Genomic DNA, 23,653 nt, shown 5'->3' on the forward strand with positions numbered 1-23,653 from the left:
TATTATATAAAAGATACATTCCTTGCTGAAATTTTAATTAATTAATTGACACCAAATATATAACTAACACACTTGTAAATTTCCAAGCCTAGGAAAATGAGATTCTTTTCATCGTTTACGTCAAATTAAAACTCAATTTTTTACAGAGAAAATTGTTCGAATGATAATTATTTCGAAATTGTCTACTTTAATTTTTAATTAATATTAATTTTTATTTATTTAATATTTTATCTATATTAAATGCCGTATTAAAGTTTTTCATATAAAAGAGAGAGTGCACTACACACATACTGGAGTGTGTTTCTCAAAGTAAAAAGTGATAGTTTATATATGAAACTCACACTTTTAATAATTTAAGTATGAAACTCAAAAAAAAATAAAAAATTAAATGTGTTTTTGACACTTAACTCAAAAGATGATTCCAACATGAAAAACCTTATTAACGTTATAAGCTATAGTAATAGGGGTCTAATTAATTTTGCAGCCTATATAGTTTATTAATGGTCACTAATTTGTCTTGACATCAAAAATGATTTTCAGTTGGCTTAAGGAATCTCTCGATATTTGCAAAAATCATATTTAAAATTAGCAACAACAAATAAAGTAGTTAATTTGTTAAGTCTAAGAATAGAGAAGACCTAATTAAGTCTGGTACAATTTGAGGGGTTTTAATTAGTTATATTATATTTTAAGGGTAAAGTTTTTTTACTCAAAAAATGCAATTTTATTAGTTATAGTAGAACATTATCTATTTTTTTTAAGATTACAATTACATTAATAACAATAAGAACAACATATTAAGTGTAATCATGTAAATAAAATTTAAAGAGAATAGAATATATAACGTTACACGATATGGTATAAAGTATCGATATAATATACATGAACTAGTAAAAGAAATTTTTTGACGTCATCTATCAGAATTTGAATTCGAGATGAGAATTAATAATTTACCTCAAGTTATTTTATTTTTTAATTAAAAAAAAAGGCTATGCATGCATGTCTAAAAATAAAAGAAAAATCTCTTCCAGATACAAATTGAAAAGCACAAATTGAGCATTACAAAATCAATGAAAATTAAAAAGACAATTAATCATCATCAAATATCTCTCTAGCTAGCTGTAATTATCATAATTGGAGATACAATATAGTATGTATATATAATAAAATCCTCTTGGCAATGACAAGTTTGAAAATTAAAAAAAAAAAGTGAACTGAAAATCCTCCAAATATCTTTCCTTCAATAGTTTGATCTGTTTCATTTTATGTGACATATGACTATTGCTGATCAAAATACGATATGTTATTATTAGTAATGGCACTAAAGTTTGCCACACTAGACGAGGCCGGTGTGTATAAATTAGAAGAAGTTGATGATGCAGAAGAAGATGATGACGAAACCACCACCACGGAGGGTGGTGGTGGTGGTGGTGGCGGAGTAGGAGGAGCTTGTGGTAGCTCAGGTGGCACAGAGGTGGAAATAGAAGCAATAAGACTATTAGCAGCTTCTCTATATTTGTATCTCAATATTTCAGCCCTAATTGTATTAAGCTCAACTTGTAAATTTTGAATTTGTTGTTGTAGAGTTGAAATTGCACCCATGCATCCATACACTGGATCTCTTAGCCTCACATTTGCTTCATATACCAAACTATTTGCTGCATCTGCCCTTTGTCCCACTGGCACCTCCTAATTAAAAAAAAAAGAAAGTCACAACAAGATAAACGTTACATTCTAATTTATAAAAAAATATATAAGTATTAACATACTTTAGCCAATTATAGTTCATGGGAAAAAATGGAGGGGGTTCAAAATAACCTAAACATTTTGATCTTGGAACATACCTCACACATTTATATACATCACTAAAATTTCAACAAATATTAAAATTTAAAACATATGATGTCAACAAATATATATTTTTTAATAGAAAAGATGTTATAACTTATTGCTAATTAGTTTCAAGTCCTAGATCCGTCTTTGATCATAGAAACATAGTCAATGATGGAAGGATGATTTCATCTATAATATATACATATATATAGTGTGATTTTCCTGCGAAAGGATATGATCAACCCCTTTTAGCCACGATTTATCCCAAGACATTAGTATCATTCAAGCGATCTGATAGTATAGTACTGTTGATGCATAAAAGTTAACCTCAAATACAAGTTGTAGATATATACCATTAGCAATTTGGAGACATTGCTTGCCCCAAATACTTTATGAACAGCAGCAAATTTGTGAGGTTCATGTGGGGAAAAATATGGAGAAAAAGGGCATTCCTCAGCACATCTTCTTCTTAAAAGTTTACAAGCAGCACAAGGTGTAACATTGTTCAATGTTGTTCCTCCCCCAACAGGTCCCAACACGTGTCTTCTTCCCATTTGTTGTTGCATTTGTAGCTGTGAAATATCTATCTCTGTCTTTAACTTCTTTCCCATCTCATCTAATCTCTCCCTATTCATCACAACAAAAAGTCAAATATAAAATCGACCAGAACCAGATTCAGAATTTGAAGTTTCATTTTGTTGGTTCTAATATGTATTTGTTGAAATTCTCATTAAATATGTAGGGTTTTGACCTAAGCTAATGAACTAACTCCCATGCGATCGAATAAGAATTTTCAATAAGGAAAATCAAGTTATGAAGTAGTAATTGAACACAATAGAAAATTATACGATATAATTATTTTTTTTGGCGAATGAACTCCTTGAGACCCTAGCTCCGCGCCTTTGTGCATTTGACCTAATTAATCTATAATTCTTAAAAGGAATTTAACAACAACGATTAGATTATAATGATTTGAAGATGTAAATTAATTAGTGTTACGTACCTTTCTCTTGACATTCTAGATATGACTTGAGGTTAATGGAAGATAAATTGAAATTAAGATGAAGATAATTGAGTTTTCAAAGGGAGAGGGAAAATGAGAAAGGGGATTCTTAAAAAGGCAAGACAAAGGTTAATTAATTAGAAGAAATAATTAAATGTACTTTCACAAGAAACTAAAAAAATATTATTGATTGCCAGCTGAGTCAAAGCTTGCTCACGTGTGACTAATTGCATCTATTGACTTTTCATCACTACCAAACTTATGTTTACTAAAAAAAAAAAATAGTTGAAATTTTGTATAGTACCCTATAAAAAAATATATACACAATCAAAATCAGTTATTATTAAATGATATATATTTTATTAATGTATAAAAATTTTATCAAGCGATTGAAATATTCTTATTTTTAATTTAATGTATTAATCGAGCTTTTAAAAAATAAAAAAATAATTTAAAATCACACCTCCAAAATAAATAATGATGGAAAAATAAATGGGAAAGCAACGAAGAAAAGTCCAATTTCTTGCTATTTAGTGTCACCGTCAATAACCAAACTCGTTTACCCGTTGAAAATATTTACATGTCGTCTTGGATTCTTATTTCAAACACTTAAAAGCTAAGACAATAACACTATATATATATATATATATAATATCAGATTTACATAATTAGAAATAATTCTATACTTAAAACATTTTCATCTTAATTATCCGTGTGAAAAAATTGGAAAACAATACTAGTAAATGGTTGCCAATATATGATTCAACTTGTAAATACATCATTTCGGATAACTTTCAGCTACGAAACAAAATATAATTATAAAAAAATATATTTTATAATCTAACATAATATATGGGAGTATATTAAGAAATAACAAATATAATAAACATGTTAAGGTTTTATACTATAGTTTCAGTAGTTGTGCTTCATAACTATAGTTCCATTTGCTTTATATGGAGGCTGTGGTTTGTATATTTCACTTGTCTGTTTGTATATCTCACTAGCCAATATAGAAACACGATTATTTACTATGATTTTTTTTATAAACCGTAGACAAACAACTAGAATAAATATATACATATTCTGATTTTATACGATTAGGAATCGAATTATACAAATTCTGAATTTATACATCAGAATCAAATAGCAAAAATTCACAAAATTATAGTCACATATTAAAAATAATCAATATTATAGCTATATAATATACTCTAAAAGACTTTTATGATAGTCGCTTAATTTTCCTCATACAAAATCTATTTCAAAGAAAACATTATTATAAAATATGATATGATATTTATACAAATTAAGGTGTGGGAACATGGAAAAGCATTGGGAGGATAAAAATAGATATAGTAATTATTTTAGGAAAAGAGATTGAATGAATGGCTTGCTTTAAATGGAAGGAAAATGCATAGATCTAAGTTTAGTTTGACCCGTATTTTTAGCCTATAAAATCGCCCTCTTGTTTACACCAATTATTTACTCATCAATAATTAACCTTCACCAATTACATAAGTAGAGTTTAATTAATGCATAAGGGTAATTTATTTATTTTACTTAACTTAATCATGAGCATCTAAAATACTACTTATGAATAATAATAAAGAATCGTTTCAAGGATGAAAGGTCAATGAAACTCATATGGCTTTAGTAAATAAAATTTGCTCTCAGATAATTAATTTTCTTGTGAGTGAATAACTTATTTCTTTTGTTACTTTATTTCCTCTCCTTCACATGCCTCATTAATTAAATTCGACTTTGATATTCACATTGTTAATTTGTTCATATTTATTATTCAAAGTAGCTGGGAATCTGTTGCCATGCATGTGATTTGCCACTTTTTAACGTCATTTATTATAGATAATAAAATTAATAAATCAAAATACTGTGTGTTGTATTCAATGAAAACTAGAGGCTATATATTTAATTTATGTATACAAAGATAATCTATGTATCAAATTAGTTCAAAAAATGCTATGCAGGTTTAGTTGGGCCTAATTTATTTAGTTTAGGATGGCTAGACAAAACTTGGGCCGCATGTTTAGAAAAGTCCATTTATTAACTTGGGCCGTGATTAAGATTGGGCTTGATGTTTCATATACATTTCCACACTGAATATGTCGGTCTTTGTTCGATCGTCGTGTAAGTTCTAGGTTGATTTAACTAAAAGAGAATCTTTTCTATGATCGAATTTGAACCATGGTGTACATGAGCAAGCCAGTATAAGTGAAGTAGATATGAAACATAATCTTAATTCCATTTCATTATTTATAAGATTGAATGGTACGTAAATATATTAATATCTTCTACGCTCCCTCTAACACATCTCAATCACACAAACACACCGATAACTCCCATGCATCCTCACCAGTCCACTCTCTATCTATCTTGATATTTATTTAGATTATATACAAATTCTTTTTTTTTTAAAAAAAAACTAATTATTTTCCTTTTTATTGCAAAAAACTAAAATATTTTCCATAGAAAATGATGATTCTATTATGTGCTATGACAAGGGGTCATGATTATTGGTCCGACCAGGCCATGTTCATGACTCCAAACAATTTGCTAGCTCCAGCACATTCTAAATTATTGTTTTAACGTACAAATAATGATAATGAAACTATAAGCTTTTAATTTTGATTAAAATGGCCCATATATATATATACTCTTTGGCCCTAGTCTACTTTGATTTTCTTTAATTCTCTAGAAGGAAAAGAAACTGATATAATCAAAATCAAAACGTGATGAAACGTTCATTTAACGTCTACGTAGGGTCAACTCTATGCTTAGTTGAATAAAACATTGGCCTTAAGCACCTAATTTTAAGGGCCTTAAGTTTTTTACCACGAATAAATTATAGACTAATTGATTTTATAGAAAAAAAATCATTTATACAAATATATATAGAAATCTGGAATATACTGCAAAATCAACTCGTTATTGATTGATAACTAACTTGTATTCACAAACAAATACATTAATATCAACATCTCAATTAAAATTGGTATCACTTACATCAATCTTCACTTATATGGATCCTTACTAATTATAATATTATAAACATATATCAATTAAATCCAAAATAAATACATAAATATAAGCAACGATATATTACACACAAATAGAAGACAAGAAAATGGTATGTATCTACAATATGAACTTCCACTCACTGTTTTTTGTTTTTTTGTAACTTTACATCAACAATAGTATTTGAATAAAAAAAACAAAACATGATTTTTTTTTGTAACTTGGTAAAAAAAAAAAAAATCACCCAATGCTTGAAATTTAGCTGTCGGAAATGTGAAGCTCTGTTCCGCGTTGGCTCAAAATTACGGGCTTCAATTTATTCCTCCATACGTCTTTATACAAATCATCATTACCATCAATTTTTTGAATTTCGACGACTGTTAATCGTTCGATCAATCGATATACGTTCAAATTCAAATTCATTGTTAATTTACCGTTTTGTACTTTCATATCGATTCCCCAATCTTTTTTCTTCTTCATCCTGAAATTCTCCTTCTTCCCTACCTCTTCAATTCTCTCAATTACACTCTCCGGCGACTCTTCCACCACTATCCTCTCCAAATCATCCACCGGATTGTTCGATTTGAACAATCCAGAAATGTCTAATCCCTGGGAGAACGAAATTATATCAAACGCATTCAGAGAATTTGTTAACGAATTTATCTTACTATTTTCTTCCTCTTCTGAGAATTTGATAAATTTCAATCCCTTTCTGAACCATGGATCTCTGATGATTTCTTCGATCGTAATTCTGGTCGCCGGATTTACATCCAGAAGACGAGATAGAATCCGCTTACCGTCCGGAGAGATCCATTTCGGGCACCGGAATTCGCCTTTGTAGATTTTTTTGTACATTAACATCAGATTCTGATCGTAGAACGGGAAGTAACCGGCGATCATCACGAATAGCATAATTCCACATGACCAGATATCTGTTTTAGCTCCGTCGTATCCTTTAATCGTCAAAACCTCCGGTGCTACATACGCCGGAGATCCGCAAACCGTATGTAGAAGCCCGTCGAATGATTGAATTTGATCCGTTGTAGCACTAAGCCCGAAATCGGAAACTTTCAGATCTCCATTTTCGTCAATTAGAACATTCTCAGGTTTCAAATCGCGATGGTAAATTCCACGTGAATGACAGTAATTAACCGCGGAAATCAATTGCTGAAAGCATTTCCGGCTGAGATCCTCAGTGAATCGGCTTTTACTGGAGATCTGGTTGAATAATTCGCCTCCTTTCACGTATTCCATAACGAAATAGATCTTCGTCTTCGTAGCAAGCACTTCATAGAGTCTAACAATGTACGGATGTTGCAGCTGCCGCATAATGCACACCTCGCGCTCGATTCTATTGTTGAGAATACCATCTTTATTCAAAATATTACTCTTGTTAATTATTTTGATTGCGACGCTCTTTCCGTTGCTGATTTCTCTAGCGTGGTACACTTTGGCAAATGCACCACAACCGAGTAGCTTTCCTAGCTCATATTTTCCGAATATAGGCTTCTCCGGCATCGGTAAATGGATGCCGGGATCGAATTATTTGGTATATTAAATACGATTAATAAAGAAGAAGCTGAAAGATTGGTATAAGTATAATTATTTTGTTTTTCTATATGAATTGGTATGTATAAATATATTGGAATAGTTCAAAAGAAGAAACTTCTTGTCTAAGCTCATAGTTTTAAATACTCTTAACATGTCTACTATAAATGGTCTTTGAATTGGCTAGTCATCAATTTTTTTTCTTAAAAAAACAATATTTTTAGTCAATAGAAAAAAAAGTCGGTTTTGGCTGTGGGTTACACGTTTTAGTCATCCAATGAATTTTGATTTTTTAATTATTATTTCTTTTAAGTATTTTCATACATACAAGAATTAATAAAAATTAAAAATAACATCACGCACCACACACTTTGATAATGTTTTCAGATTTTTTTTCTCGCTAATAAAAATTTGAATTTTTATGTATGTAGAATGCAATCGTTTCACTAATACACTCATAATTATGATCTGTGATTTATAATACAAAAAATTATTGATATAAAGGGTTGCTTGGCCACTATATTATGTACATACTAGTTGAGTATGAATATATTTATTCAACTATATACTATACAAATTTCAGTAGCGTTATAACAAAATCTAACTTGAAAATAATAATATTATTTTATTTTTTAGATTGAATAAGAAGACCGTGTATATGTGACTAAATAAAATTATTTTTAATAAATAATAATGGTCGGTATTAGTCCAACACGTAATGCATAAACATATCATGCCGGTTTAATTAAATATATATATAGTAATTAATAAGTTAAGCTTCTAGGTTCCTTATTGTTGGTGCAGTTGAGAAATGGGAAAGGTAACAACAGAGAGTATTAGATTAGGGAAGACTATTATTACTATAATTTAATTAAATAATTAAGATAAAGTAAATATGTTTAGGGGAGAATGACAAGTGTCCACGGTTTAATTGACTAATAACGCGTACACTTCGTAAATTAATTAACCCAGAGATTGCCCACATGCATTTAACACTTTTTGACAAAACCATATCTAGTAATAGGACAATTATTACTCATATACATCAAATTTATTAGTATTAATTAAAAGACGAATGTGTCATTTTGTTAGAGGAGATGTATTTTTACATTATGGTTTTTTTTGAGCATAAATATATATTCACATTATAATATTATATAAACTTATGTCCGATGTACTTTTGCCTTTTTATTTATTTATGTTTTTCTATGCATAAATTCAATCGTTAAAGATGAATATATTTGGAAGGATAAAATAAATAAAAACCAGCCATTTTAAAGGATAATTCGTGAATAAATAAAAACCAGCCATTTTAAAGGATAATTCGTGCAATTTCATCCCTATTCCAATGGTGCATAGACCTATGGTACATTTGGCCATGCGATATGGCATGGTGATATAGAATTATGATATATTATCAGAATATGAAATTATGAAATGTAATTAAAGTTTTGTTTGGATATGCGATATGTAATTTTTGTGATATATATTTTCTTATAAACATAAAAATCTCAGAAGTTGTAAAATTATTAAAATAACTCAAATTGTTTATTTAATCTTACCAAATAACCAAAAAAATATAAAATTGCATAATAAATTATTATAAAGTTATTTATTTCGTAATTGTTTTTATCAAAATTATAAAAAATTGAACATACATTTTAGTGAACTAGTCTTTAATATAATTTTCTCACATAATAATAAAAATTTTCTCACGTTAAACTTGCATTTCTCGATCGTCTTGAATAAATTTAGTAAAAACGCAATTCCTAATTCTAATTTTACTTGGGAACTCATATTACCTAAAAGGAATCTTCGCTGGTTCAGTCCTTTTGTGTTTGCCTTCGGTAAGAAGATTTATGTTATCAACTGTAATCAGCTTATGTACAATGAGGATTGTAAGAATTATTATTAATTCTTATTAATTATTTTTTACTTATGACCCAAGTTTACTTGTAATTCAAGTAATATCATAAATAATATTTAATAAGGAATATATTTCGTTCGTACATTGATTACTTGATGGATGTACCAGATTAAATCATAACCTCTATAAATTGGTCCTCCCTTCTTTATTAGGGCTAATCACATATTCTCTACATCAAATGAATAAAAATAGATCACGATAAGATTTTTAAAAAAAATCGCGCAACATAACTGATCTATTATTGCTTGATAAATTTCAATGTCTTACAACAGAGAATGAGGTAAAGTTTTTTTCCGTATGATCAGGTAAGACGGTATATAACAGGCATCGATACTCTTTTCCGAATTCTGTGTATATAGCAGGAGTTTTAGTGCACCTGCTCGATTATTGCATGATTTTCTGTGGGCTATTGATATCATCCTTATAGGTGTGGGAAAACAAATCCTTGCATAGTTCACCGTAGAATCTGCAGACTAAGTCGATAAAAACAGGGCTTTTTAAATTTTTCCAACAGTATAACAATTCTTCTACATCCATTATATCCCTCATTTTCCCTTCTTCAACAATCATTTCAGCCAGATAATTCTCGAAGCTTCTACATGCATCTTCAACATCATCCTGAAATATTACTACTTCTTTTTTAGTAGCTCCACTTAATCTTGCATATGCTGGAGTAATTGGTGAAGGAACTGGTGCTTTAATATGCCCTGCATTGCAAAAATATCCACACATTTTTATTTATTCATTCAACCCGTTTAAGTTTACACAGGTTGAGTTATAATTTATTCGTTGATTCTACACATACAAAATGAAATTTGGTACCCAAAATATTTAGCTGATAATTCAATAAAAATGCAGAGTATATTTAGCGTTCACTTAAGGTCCAAAGCCCGAGAAGCCTTGCACCTTAAGGGAGGGCGATGCAGGTAGTCAATCATAATGCAAGCATTAATAGTGGTTGGTTCCATGACCGGAAGACATGTAGATTATGTCATGTTTGGCTATTTGACTTTTTTTTTTGGCAAATTGATTCATGCCCCGTTATTTGACCCAAAGAAATTTTGGTCAAATTGATCATGACCGTTTATTGATTTGACTCATTTTAACATGTTCGAGTTTTACTATGTATACTCGCCCATTTGCCACCCTTTACCTGAAAAACTCTTGAGTGCCATGACTTGGTCCTCCTCTCTTGGTTTTGATCTCCTTATGAAACGAAACACCGAAAGAACTTGTGAAGCTTGCTTTCTACGGGTGCTTGTATTGCTTTCACATCTTGTTGAAGGACGAAAAATTCGAAGCCTTCTTATGAAGAGAGGCTTTCTTAGTTTGAACTTGAACAACTTTACTATTTTCTTGCATGGATTATTGAATTTCAAGCAACATGAAGTGTTCATTTTCATATTTTTTTTGTACCTCAAACGGTTGAGAAAAGAGTATAAAAAGTGAATGATGGTTTTAATTTGGTATTTGACAAGAGAGTTGTGTGGTGTTATATGAGATTAAATTTGTTGAGTTTGGTGTATTTTGGAGAATAATATGTCGTTGGTTGCACGTTTGATTTAGAAGAAGAAATTAAAGGTGGTATACCATGAAAGAAATGTCACCAACTCTTGCTAGCTAGTTGTAATTATATATTACTAATACAATATAGTTTTGAATTAGTCGAGTTGGTAAAAATATTAGATACCAAATGATTTTACAAAAATAAAAAGATAAACAAGATGATTTCAAGAATCATTAGTCTCTCAACTATATTAGGTGCGCGTAAACTATAAAGTATTTAATGAAAGACCTAATTGATCTTTCGACTTCAATTGGATTGGTTGAACTTTATTTTTTCCCTACCCATAGGTCTTCATATTTCTTCCTTATAAGTAGTCTCACACCTTTTTTATCCTTTCATCTTCTTTGTAATCAAGAAGAATTTCTTTTCTACTAGCAAGAAAAGTTCACACTATTGGGCCAAAAATAATTTTCCTGGAGGCATGTTTTGAGTCCAACAGTCCATATAATCATGGGCCTATTAGCCCATACCTTTCATAACAAAATATAATACCATTAGTCTGTTACTATTACTGATCGATTCTAGCAATATGTTCTAAAGACATCAATAGCGAACAAAGGATGAACTTCCAATCCAAGTGAACTATGTCACCAAAAAGCTCAGTCTTTGCTCCTTCGTTACCTAAAATATTCGCTACCTGTCTTGTTCGTCCCAAGTGTGTCTAAGCATCAATTTAACTCATCAACAATGACCTAAATTCACATTAAACTTAGACGTTAAAAAAAAGTCATCAAGTCCAAGGAAAATCAAATTTGTATGATTATAACTTTAATGAAAAGCAATTTATATGAGATGATATCAAAACAAGTAATTTGCATGCAATGTATATTAATATGTCTCTATTTTAACGCATGCTAGTAAAATTATGGACTATATATTATACCTTTTAATAGTAAAAAAGAATGTGACAACTTGCAATTTTCTTGTTTGATGACCACAACCTTTCCATAGACATATCACTATGGGCATGTGTTGTTACTAATGATAAATCATCATCATTTTGCCATTTCATTTTTTGTGAAGGGGCCAAGTCAGACTTCATAAAGTCCCACGTAAGATATTCATCTCCAATGAACAAATTAATGGACAACTGATTATTCCTCAAATGTCAGAAAAAGAAAAAAAAAGACACAAATTCTTCATTTTATCTCTAGTAAAATTCTAAAAGATAGCTTGTATGTTGCTCTTCTGAAGTATTTTGGTTCCTTTCTCCTCCCGACTTCCTTTTTCTATTCTTTTTGCTAATCAGAATTTTCATCAAATACGTTCAACATCTATCTATCTATATATAAATAGTTACTTTGTATATATACACAAAATCATACAAAATAATGAACCTCTTGCTGAAAATTTTGTTTTCCTCACTATCAGATGCTAATTTATTCAATCAGAGTATGGACCAAAATCATTATTTTAAAATAGGTGTGACAGTTTGTCTTCTGACTTTTTATTACTGTCTGAAGTGTGAAAAAACTAAACTTCCCCATAACCTGCACAAAATATGTAAGACCAAAATCATAATAAGCACCGTCGGTACTTTTTAAATTTTGAGATTCAAATATGCTTATTTTTTATTAGAATTTTTTCATATATCTTATAAATTAGTTTATAAGATATATTATTTTTAAAAATGGAATCTAAAAGAAAAAATTGAAAATTTTATGCGTAAATTATAAGTCAAATTTAAATTATTTAATTTTCGAAAAATAAAAATGCTACATAAATTGAGATAGAAGGAGTAACAGAATAACTGGCTTACATACATAAAATGATAAAATAGAAACCACTGTTCAGTCTGTGCTCCACTTGCTCTTCATGACATATCTTCATCAGGAGAGACACTGTTATTATTAGGAGCTAAATTTTCTTTTTTCTTCCTTATCATTGTACAATATAAAATTTATAATTTTTTTTATTAAATTCGTCCGAATCCATGAATCCTATCTAACTACGCCTTTTATCTATAGGGTCCCCCCTCTTCCTTTTTTCCAACACTATTTATTCAGCACAAACTTTCATTATTTGGCTTAGATAGAAGCAAATTTGTTCCTTCAATGGGAAATCACAAATTCAAGTTTTCAGATATGATGCCAAACACTTGGTTTTACAAGCTTAAAGATATGAGCAAAACCAAAAACCATAAATCCCCATTTTCATCTTCTTCTACAAATAAGTCACAATATTCTCAACCAAGATCATCATTTTCTTATACTAGAAGGTCCATTAGAGTTGACAAGATTTACAATTCTCATTCTTATAATTTTCTTGATCAACCAAGAAGATCATCATCGTCTTCATCTAAGAAAAAATCAAAGAGAAAAACTATTTACAAGCCTTCGCCTAAACACATTCCTTCTTCTGTTACCAACTCCGTCTCAGTCTCAAACAAGTTGAATACTTCTTCTTCTGTTTACTCAACAGAAGAAGATAAATTCCCTGAATTAGATTTCCTCAACTCTCCATCCTCCGAATTCGACTCTGTTGATTCTCAAACTTTCAACGAACTCCCCTCAACTTGGCCAAATTCTTGCAACTGTCACTTCACTTCTTCAGCTACCGATATAATCATAGACGTGAATGACAAAGCTCTCTCGAATGAATTCCACAATCTAACTACAGAGTACGCGGAATTTTCAGATATTGATCAACTCCCTCCGATCTTTACAAAAGCATCGAATTCCATCAAGAACATAAAACAGGACGAAAATGTGAAGGCTCAACGAGAAAAGGAACCTAAAAACAGAGTAGGTTCCCCTGTTTCGAGGAAACATTACTCAAGCTCTTCTGGTGTAAAACTACGAACAAATTCTACTAAAGTAGCAAACAAGAGAAATAGTGTGTCATCATCAAAAAGGCGTTCGAAGACGAAAAAAGAGAGTTGTTCAGCTTCAAGAGGGACTAGTTTTGCTATAGTGAAGGCTTCCATTGATCCTGAGAAGGATTTTAGAGAATCTATGGTTGAAATGGTTGTTGAGAACAATATCAGGGCATCGAAAGAGTTGGAAAATCTTCTTGCTTGTTATCTTTCGTTGAATTCAAATGAATATCATGATCTTATTATTAAGGCATTTGAACAAATATGGTTCGACTTGTCTGATCTTCACTTGTAAAAAAAAAAGTTACTTGTATTCTCATTTCTTCTAAAAATGTTAAAAAGCACTATTTTTGAAGTTTTTTTTAGCTAACAAACTTGTTCATTACAATCTTTTTTCCCCTTTTCTGATGAGAATATCACTACATCAAAAATGAATTTCGTCGACAGTAAATTAGCAATTGCTGTTAAATATGTATTTTTAGCGGCACTTTGTACTCTTTGTATATGTACTTGAAAATTTTAGCGACATTAGATGTAATAGCTATTGCCAGTAAAGACTTTAACACTCTTTATTAATGCGTCTATTCGTTGTCGCTAAAAGTTATTTTATTGTAATGTATATATGAATGTTCTGTTGGAAAACCCTTTATTTTCCGATAAAGAAAGTAAATGGGGCAGGGCAGGACAGGGCAGGGCAAGGCTTTAACTTGTCAAAGGTTTAACCTTGCCCGTCTTGTCTTATCCTGTCCTATTTAAATTTCGAGGTTGTTGTAGTAAAGCTAGAAGCCGGAAGTATTAGAAATAAGGATGATAGTGAAATAATTATTTTTTACGTTCGCGAGCTTTGGAAAGGAGAAGGGAAGCGTCAAATCCACCTTTTTGCCTCTATTTTTATTTTTCAGGTCTGCGAGCTTATTTTCTTTCTCTAGAGCTTTACAAGTTCATTAAAATAAGTTTCATTTTTTTTTTTTTTAACAAAAGTCTACTCTGATACAAGATTAAGTTATAAACTTTTATGTGAGATAGATAAACATGTACTTTATTTCACATTATTTTGTCGACCAAAATTATTAAGTTGATTATTTAGTAGACAGAAGAGGTCCACATTAGAATTAAGGTAGTGCAAATACAGAATGTGAAGAAAATATATTGCAAATTATAAATAAAGTATAGTATTATTTTTTAAAGTTTGCACTGTTGTCATAAAGTAAAAGGTGGCCTTCTCTATTACATAATTGTCAAAATGAGTGAACAAACACCTAGATAATTAAGGTACCTTATTGGCTGCCCTTTACACAAATTAATAATGCAAATTTTTTTAGCTGGTCATTGATCGTCAAGTTTCCTTTTTTGGGAACAGTATTGATTGTCATATAAAAAAGATGTTTCCTATTAAAAAAAATAAAAGTTTGAGAGTTAATAATGTAAAGTCTAATCCTACATGGTAATTATGGAGATTAATGAAAAGGACCACAAAGATGTAAATATATAGAGCCAAATTAAAGATGTACGTTATGTTTCAATTGTGTTGGACAATTAGAATCTTGTGAGTTGCTATTGCCCTATTCTTGTAGAAACTTAGTTAGGGGATATGTCTAATTAATTATTGAGGATCGTCTATAATAGGTAAAGATGACGTGATGATGTATATATTCCTTGTATCGTTGATATACACATCTCAAATTAAAAATAATGTAATGAAATATCGTACTTAGATTTAAAACCTCTATCCCACTACACCCTCTTAACTCCCACTGCTACGAGACACTACATAAAAAATGATCATTAACGGTAATTAGTTTAATTGCCGCTAAATATATATTTTTAGCATTTTTTGTATAGGCCCCTAATACCATTAGCGACATTGATTCTAATGACACTTATCTAATGCAGGTAAAAACTCAAGTATTCTTTATTAATGTCAATATTTATTGCCGCTAAAAAGCTATTTTTATTGTTGTGAGACTAATTCAAACCTTAGGTTTACTATATGATGAAATGAATAAACAATAAACTTAAATTCTAATTCCTAATCGAGTGTTTAATATGTAAGAGTCTTAGTGTATACATTAAAAAGAAAGGAACAAATTTGAGATGTGTATTCATTCCGGGCTTCATGCATGCTCTCAGTGTCGTAACTACGGATAATTAGTCGAACATCATTTATCGAAAAGTTATATTATATATACATGTCAAAATATAATTTTCATGTAAACATATTTAATATTGAATATTTTTAATGAAATTTTTGACTTTACGAATTAGTTACATAAGTTGCACCAACATGTAACTAGAAACAAAGAGAAAAATTGACAATGTTAACACTAACACCCGACCCGAATTTTGTGCGTTGAAGTTATGTTTTTGTCGTTGATGGAAAAACATGGTTGTTAGGGAAATTTTAGTACCAAACTCTATCTAGTCACGAGAGCACAATCCAGAAATAAGTGTTTTCTAATTACTCACTCTTTCATTATTGCGTAAGTAAGCAAAGAAATATTATAAAATCTTTAAAAATAGTATGATCGAGGAGTGAGCTTAGTAGCGGAGTCAGAGTTTTGGTTAAGAGATTTCAAAAATAAAATAAAAAAAGGTAACATTGATAGATTTACTCAAGGAATGTCAATATGTGATGTATATATAAAAAAATATTTTTATTTAGCTACAGACTGTAATTTTTCGATCCCTTAAGTACATATAGTTCTGGTGTTAGTTGGAGGTTTGGGAGGAGACAATATAATGAGCTTGAAATGCTAACTTATGAGACTTACTTAGTACAATTTATTAAACGAAATTACAAAAAATAAATATTAGAGTTAGTTGTTTGAATCATCATCAGTTTCAAAATTAATGTACTCTTTTGTTTTTAGGTATAATTGTATAGAATGATAAATTAATATCGTAAGATAAATACAGTAGGTACCGTTTGATTTATTTGTGTTTCATAGCAAATTGTTTGCTAGTCATCTCTCTCCCTCATATTCTCGCTCGCCACTCCCTCTCTCGCTTTATACAGTAGAATTGTATAAATTGTGTTTCCGTTTGTATAGACCGAGAGAAAATTATATATACACATGCAAATACATATATCTCAGTCCTATACACTTATAATTATAAAATAAAATGCCCAAGTCTCTTTTGTCTTTTTCTCTTTCTCGTTTTATACAAATTTAAATTGTATATAATTTCTCTCTTTCTCGTTTTATACAATTTGATTCAATTGTATACAAATACAAATTTTATACAGATATACAAAAACATACAATTGAATTGATAGGCTAACAATGATTTATACAAATGAGAGGGTAACAATAATTTATACAAATGGCTTGCTAGCGAAACTATACAAATATGAAGAGGAACCAACGAATTATACAATTGCTTCTTCGTATATATCTATAGCGAAATAGACATAGCTTTCAGTTGTATATATATAGTAAATTATACTATAATATATAAATTTAAATTTTGTGTTTGTTATATGTGAAAGTTTTCCCTTTTTTTGTGCCTGAGTTGTTTTTGCTGCTCAAAGGAAAGTAATATTCTTAATTTTTAAACAGCTTAGTTTTCTTCAAAAGATTTTCACAAACCAAGCATGAAAACCTAGAAAATATTTTTGGCCATATTAAACACACTCTTAATATATTAGTAAGAAAATCAAGTTTAAATTTTTTAATTTTTGATCCTTGTTTTTTTTTAACAATCTAGTCCCACTAATATGATGAGGTGTGGAACCAGACTTTCGAGAGAGTTGCTTATGCCTCGAGTATTCAAAATCTATTGATCGAATTAATTCAGAATCAAGCCACTCACTTAAGAGGAAAGCGATTTCTACCATGAATCTTTAATAAAAGAATTATATTTATCCACCTCGTTACGATTTATACTTACCTTCTAATTGAAGTAAAGAAAGAACCAAGAAGATGTATCCACCAATTACAGTTAAAACTATAATGTCCTTTGTATACCTGGAAATCAAAATGACCTTTGGGAAAAAGTGAAGCCTCATCATTCACTAAAGATCCACCATGAAGATTCTGTTAACAAAAGTGTAACAAGCATGGGGCAAATATACCATTACTTTGCCCTTTTAATCAATTATTGAACATTATAACTCACATAGCATGCCATATACATTAACAAAAATGCCCTCCACAATATATTATTATTGCACAAATTTAACTATTTTATGGTCACAACTAGATAAGGGAGACAAAAGTAACCAATATAAACATGACTCGCAAACCCACTAGACCATTTATTAACTCAGTCCATTTTAATCTGTTCAGTTCTTTGGATAGTTTGGATCACGACCTATTGTTTAGTCTATCTTGACCCATTAAAAAAACTCAATTCATTTTGATTCGTTAGTTGAGTTCAGCGTGAGTAGGTAGTAAGGCGTTGGGGACATGAGTCAGAAGTTCAACGTCATCCGTTTTAAAGATTGTTGGGCTTAATTCCCTATCAAAAACCTAATATTTTTTGCGTAAGATTTTTAGTTCACTCTAAAAATATCTTTAGTCCATGGTCTAAAAGGTTTATAAGTTTTCGAACAACCAACACTCTAATGTTTTTTCAGTCCCAACAGTAATATTTGCACAAATTGCAAGAGGGTGTTATTCTTCTATTGCTTGAAGGAACAAATGAACAAAATTTGAACAAAACATTCTTATTGTCATTTACAATTACATCAGCTGCTTAATTCAAACTCTCATCTGCTTGAAACTACTATATATATACTCGTCCTTACTATTCAAATTACATATTTTAGACAAGAAAAAATCAATGTCTTCTTGGTTTGTGACCTTGTCCCTTAACATCACACGACAATCTCATCGAATTAGTACAATTCATCGATCTAGGACTCCTCTTCAAATCCTCGTAAGGCTGTTGAAACCCGATGTTTTCAACAGCACCAACAGTCTTGAACAATCGTCTCTTGTGAACTTCTTCCACCAATGACTTGTGCAACAACTGACTCCGCATATCAACTAAGGACTTGTTCCTTGTTAGTCTGCGCGCATCATCTTTACCTTTACCTTTAGAGTTGGAAGAAGTTCCTTTTGATTCTAGCATAGCTTTGCATTGCTTGTAGCATGTTCTTGCCAAAGACTGTCCGGTGTTTGAGTTTTCCTCAGGGCAGAATCGCGAAGTGTGGTGACTAATTGCAGTAGCTGGTTGACTTTGTCTTGTAGAGGTTGTCGTTGCAGGATCATTCTCATCATCAGAGAAGTAATTGAAGTTGGAATAGTTTGCAGAGTGTGACGAGCATTGAGAGCTCGTGTCATCAAACATATCACCTGCAAGAGCAAAATGCAGTGACTAACATAAACATTCACGTCTTGATAACATTTTTCTGGTCGAAATAAGTATGCTAGTCCTTTAATATAACTCAAATAACACATATGTGGTTCATTCTCAAACATAACGAACCAATACACAATCTTTCGATGATGGAGCAAAGATAGAATGTGTATGGAATTGGTAATATAACACTAGATCAGATAAATTATAATACCATGAAGCCAACGCCGGTCATTGGTGTTTGTGTCAATCACTTGAGAGGAGAGCAAACCTGACAATGACACTTGGGAAGATGAAGAAGACGAGAAACCTTGGAAAGGATTATGGCGATCGTTATCATCATCCTTATAGCTCAGAACATGGTAATCGGAGGATTCAAACTGATTCCATTTCTTCCACTGAGGTACTAGGCCAGATATTTCTCCATCAATCATATTAGCGATTTCACATGGCTTCCAATCTGTAATTTCTAATTCCTTCACCATTTCGTTTGCCACCTCTGTGGGGGTGTCAGTCACAGTGTCGAATGGGAAATACACATGCCTAACACCACCTGCATTGAACAGTGTTAAAATTTTAGTGAATGCTTCAGCTTCATGTGCTTATCTAGAAACGGGACTAATAACATCCTTTGTTTCCTTTTCATAATCCTTATCGTTTGCTTATGGAATCAAAAGTCTTTTCCTAGAAAGTTCTTATTCTTCAATAACAAAAAAAGAGGTCACAATAGATACCTTCTTTATCCGCAATCTGCACTTTAAGAAAAATGGTATCATCTTCAGGGTGCAACTTCCCCGTGATGGTCATATTAGTCCTTGGAACATCCTCATTCAAGTGAAGGTCCTCGATAGCAATTTTATCATTATAGATAGGCTTCTGAAGTCGCATCATTGTAACTGACTCACTATCAGCATCATCAATCACGAGGAACGGATCAAGCATTAGCTCTTTTGCTGATGATCTATTTGAAGCTGGTTCCAAGCATTTCCTAATAAACCTTTGTGCATCCAAGTCTTGAACTTTATAAAATGCCCTTGGCCTCTTACCCTGAGTTACGAAGAAAGGGCATGCAAGTAAACTACTGATTGACTGATAGAAACTGTCGAAAAAGTAGATGCTAAAAACTAAAGCATCTTACAGAGATCACTTTCTTGTATATTTGTGCAGGGTTAACACATTCACTATATGGATATTCACCAGTAAGCATCTCCAACATGCACATGCCAAACGAATATACATCAACAAGCTCATCATAGTTCTCGTCGTACAATTCTGGTGCCATGAACTCAGGTGTTCCTATTGCAATAAATAGAGATAATAAACAATTAGTAGTAATTGCGGATTGTTTGACAAAATACTAGTGCACCTAAGATTTGATTGAAGTTTATATGCAGTAAAATCTTAATATCAAGGCCAGTCTAGAAAATTTATTAGGACATTTAGAACACCACAGACCTTGCTTGATTCACCAAATTCAAACGTATACAAAAACAACTATGCCTCAGTTCCGAACAAGTTAGGTTCAAATTCAGATCTATGATCCCAGAAAATGTCACCGCTACTTGGTTCTCCACAGATTTATAACAGATTGTGATGACAAAAGTTCCAGCCAGGAAAAAGGGAAGTGGGAGATGGAGTTACCTATAACACTGTGTGCTCTCTGTGATCCACGAAGAATTGCTGCCAATCCCAGGTCCCCAATCTTTACTTGTCCAAGATGACCATTAGCAAATATGTTATCACACTTCAAGTCTCGATGAATCACTGGCGGATCATGTTCATGTAAATAAATCAGACCTTCCAGAATTTGGCGTGCCCAAATCTTTACTGCTCGAATATTTACTCGATGATATTTATTTCTGTATCTGCATTCAATCAAATGTATCACTATCAGCAAATTCATCACAGATACTTACTTTAACTGAGGGCTGATACTCCAAATCTCCAATTAATTGTAATAATAGGCATCAAAACTCAAATTTAAATTCTTATATTTTTTATGTGACATTACAGCAGTAAGGTGCCAGATCAATGGGATATAACATGTAAGATACAACCTAAAAAGAAAAATTTCAATTAGTCTCATAAACTAATACGATTGGTCATCGAAATTGGGACCTTTAAGTCCAGGGCCCTCACATGCAATAAGTTGCAACATTAACAAGTGGGCGAATTTTCTGATACATCAAAGTAATTGGATATCCAACTCAAGCCTATGTGACATGACCAATTAATAGATAAAGCCACCTTTTGTCATATATTCCATACACCACACTAGATAGATATCATATTCATGGAATACGATTCACTTTCAAGATGCCTTGCTGGTGAAATGGTAGACACACGAGACTCACAATCTCCGCAGAGTTGATTTAACAATTAGTACCCACTGGACTCTAAATTACAGATTCGTCACTGCACATAACTTTCCATATACTTCACAGCATAACTTAAGATCACTGCAATTCGAAGAGAACAATAACGATAGACTAGGAATAGAGCATTACCCTCGGAGAGTACCGGAAGTGAACAACTCAGTAATGAAATTAAAGGTCCTCTTTTCGATATCGATCCATGAAGTATAGAATTTCATGATAGAAGGATGATTCAGAGTGCTAAGCAAATGAACTTCAGAGTAAAGCCTCTCTATATCCTCTGGTGACTGAAGCAAATCATTAAGTCTAACTTGGCTCCATGCCACTTCCATACCTAACAACTCATCAATTGCCCTATAAACTGTTTTCATTGCCCCTTTTCCCAGAACTTCCTCGAACTGTCCGCACATGCATAAACACCAAAATTATCAAACATGATTAAGAATCAACAAAAAACAGTAACTTAATCTGTTCCACTTATGAAAATCAACAAATCAAGAATTGTAAATGCAAAATTGATCAACCCCATATAATAAAATGCAACAAAAAGATAGAAACTTCATATGAAGAAACAAGAACTACTAACAACTTGCAAGAATCAACAAAAACAGTAACTTATCTGTTCCATTTATGTAAATCAACAAATCAAAAACTGTAAATGCAAAATTGATCAACCCCATATAATAAAATGCAATAAAAGGGCAAAATGATTGAAATTTTATTAGAAAAAACAAGAACTACTTACAACAACATTCAAGAATCAACAAAAACAGTAACTTTATCTGTTCCATTTATGAAAATCAACAAATCAAGAACTGTCAATGCATAATTGATCAACCCCATATAACAAAATGCAATAAAAAGTCCAAAGATTGGAACTTTACAAGAAAAAACAAGAGCTACTAACAAAAACATGCAAGAATCAACAAAAATAGTAACTTTGTCTATTCCATTTATGAAAATAAACAAACCAAGAACTGTAAATGCAAAATTGATCAACCCCCGTATGGTAAAATGCAACAAAAAGGCAAAAAGATTGAAACTTTATAAGAAAAAACATTACAACAACATGCAAGAATCAACAAAAACAGAAACTTTATCTGTTCCATTTATGTAAATCAACAAATCAAGGACTGTAAATGCATAATTAATCAACCCCATATAATAAAATGCAACAAAAAGGCAAAAAGATTGAAACTTTATAAGAAAAAACAAATACTTACACGTCCATAACGACCAGTAGGGTCAGTTTCGACATACCCAAGATCCTCCTCCTCTGATTCTTTGCAATTATCTGAAAATCCTCCAGAATACATATCAAAAATGATTCTTGAGAAATTGGGCACAAGTTGAATCTTAAAAAAAGAAAGAGATAAATTATTTAATTGTGGATGTTCAGAGTTACGTGGGGTGCTAAAATCTGTATTTCAAGAGTCAGTAAAAGAGGTGATTCAGAGAAGACAACACAACAGAGAAGCCAAGAGGGTCTTGAGAACTTGTTGACAACCATTTGATTGAGAAATGAGACAAATGTGATAGGTTAGTGTGTTTTGATTTGACAGCAAAGAATAGCACAAGTGAAAATGGCTAATACACAATTTGGACTAATAGGGCCAAATTGGATTTTCTTGAAAAAATTTGACATAAAAAAAATAATTAAAATGAGAAATTTTTTATATTATTTTTTGGCCAAGATTTGGATTTTTGTTGAAGGTGAAAAGAGTAAATTAGGAAAACAAATTAAAGAACCTGAAGAATCTGTAGCTATTGCTTTGGTGGAATTATTATCTGTTGCTAGGTGAGTAGTGAGAGAGAAAAATGGGTGGCAAAAAGGAATATTGGAAAAGATAAAATCTTTAGGTTAGATTTTTTATCAAGTGATAAAATGAATAAAAGCTTAGTGCTGATGAAATAGGGGCTAGATGGATAGACGGGGTTAAAATTTTAAATTTATGCGTATTAAGGTTATAGATATAGTTTCTGAAAATGTATATCAAAACTTTACATAAACTTTATCTATTTATATAATTCAATTTCAAAATGATACATTTGATGAGATAAAAAAGTTGAAATTATCAAAATTTCTTATAAAGATTGAATTGAGTAGATATCGCTCGATATTACAAGACGATAAATATAATATATGTTAAAGAAAATAAATATAATCGAGCGAAGATATCAAATTGTCAAATTTCCCATTAGATTGGAACAAGTAGATGTCGGTTCAATAGCATAAAAACACTTTGAT

General features: G+C 31.0%; 5 protein-coding genes across 6 annotated transcripts; 1 reads left to right on the top strand and 4 right to left on the bottom strand.

The window, feature by feature from the left end:
- Positions 1–1,004: 1,004 nt before the first annotated feature.
- Positions 1,005–2,969, bottom strand: LOC101247628 (LOB domain-containing protein 15). Its single transcript, XM_004242441.5, has 3 exons — positions 2,837–2,969; positions 2,187–2,460; positions 1,005–1,689 (listed from the first exon to the last, which is right to left on the bottom strand). Exons 1-3 carry the CDS (start codon positions 2,848–2,850, stop codon positions 1,279–1,281), a joined length of 699 nt encoding a protein of 232 aa, XP_004242489.1. The 5' UTR covers positions 2,851–2,969; the 3' UTR covers positions 1,005–1,278.
- A 2,867-nt stretch (positions 2,970–5,836) lies between these two features.
- Positions 5,837–7,576, bottom strand: CIPK11 (CBL-interacting protein kinase 11). Its single transcript, NM_001402820.1, is given in 1 exon segment — positions 5,837–7,576. A coding segment is annotated over 1 exon segment (1,260 nt). The 5' UTR covers positions 7,388–7,576; the 3' UTR covers positions 5,837–6,127.
- Positions 7,577–9,728: 2,152 nt separating this feature from the next.
- On the bottom strand, positions 9,729–10,076 carry OFP13 (OVATE family protein OFP13). Its single transcript, XM_004242500.5, has one exon. The coding sequence runs from the start codon at positions 10,074–10,076 to the stop codon at positions 9,729–9,731; it is 348 nt and encodes a 115-aa protein (XP_004242548.3).
- Positions 10,077–12,944: 2,868 nt separating this feature from the next.
- OFP14 (OVATE family protein OFP14) lies at positions 12,945–14,081 on the top strand. The gene is given in 1 exon segment (NM_001366820.1): positions 12,945–14,081. A coding segment is annotated over 1 exon segment (1,056 nt). The 5' UTR covers positions 12,945–12,965; the 3' UTR covers positions 14,022–14,081.
- A 4,238-nt stretch (positions 14,082–18,319) lies between these two features.
- Positions 18,320–23,231, bottom strand: LOC101246543 (probable serine/threonine-protein kinase WNK4). 2 transcript variants are annotated; one of them, XM_004242438.5, is made up of 7 exons: positions 22,629–23,231; positions 21,538–21,803; positions 20,672–20,895; positions 20,169–20,326; positions 19,765–20,077; positions 19,302–19,583; positions 18,320–19,026 (listed from the first exon to the last, which is right to left on the bottom strand). In XM_004242438.5, exons 1-7 carry the CDS (start codon positions 22,719–22,721, stop codon positions 18,509–18,511), a joined length of 1,854 nt encoding a protein of 617 aa, XP_004242486.1. In that variant the 5' UTR covers positions 22,722–23,231; the 3' UTR covers positions 18,320–18,508. The 2 variants fall into 2 exon arrangements, with proteins under 2 accessions (XP_004242486.1, XP_004242485.1); XM_004242437.5 differs by having other exon boundaries at positions 19,245–19,583.
- Positions 23,232–23,653: the final 422 nt, after the last annotated feature.

This window comes from Solanum lycopersicum, chromosome 6, assembly GCF_036512215.1.
Source record: "Solanum lycopersicum chromosome 6, SLM_r2.1".
NCBI classification, from domain to species: Eukaryota; Viridiplantae; Streptophyta; class Magnoliopsida; order Solanales; family Solanaceae; genus Solanum; species Solanum lycopersicum.

What these genes read in the sequence shown, in the direction of transcription:
- LOC101247628 (XM_004242441.5), bottom strand. An exon ending in ATGTCTCCAAATTGCTAATG is followed by an intron (nt 1,690 to 2,186) that starts GTATATATCTAC and finishes TTTTTTAATTAG; the next exon opens with GAGGTGCCAGTGGGACAAAG.
- OFP13 (XM_004242500.5), bottom strand. Translation starts at nt 10,076, where the DNA reads ATGTGTGGATATTTTTGCAATGCAGGGCATATTAAAGCACCAGTTCCT.
- LOC101246543 (XM_004242437.5), bottom strand. Translation starts at nt 22,721, where the DNA reads ATGTATTCTGGAGGATTTTCAGATAATTGCAAAGAATCAGAGGAGGAG. An exon ending in TATACAAGAAAGTGATCTCT is followed by an intron (nt 20,078 to 20,168) that starts GTAAGATGCTTT and finishes TTCGTAACTCAG; the next exon opens with GGTAAGAGGCCAAGGGCATT. An exon ending in TGACCGGCGTTGGCTTCATG is followed by an intron (nt 19,027 to 19,244) that starts GTATTATAATTT and finishes TTGCTCTTGCAG; the next exon opens with GTGATATGTTTGATGACACG.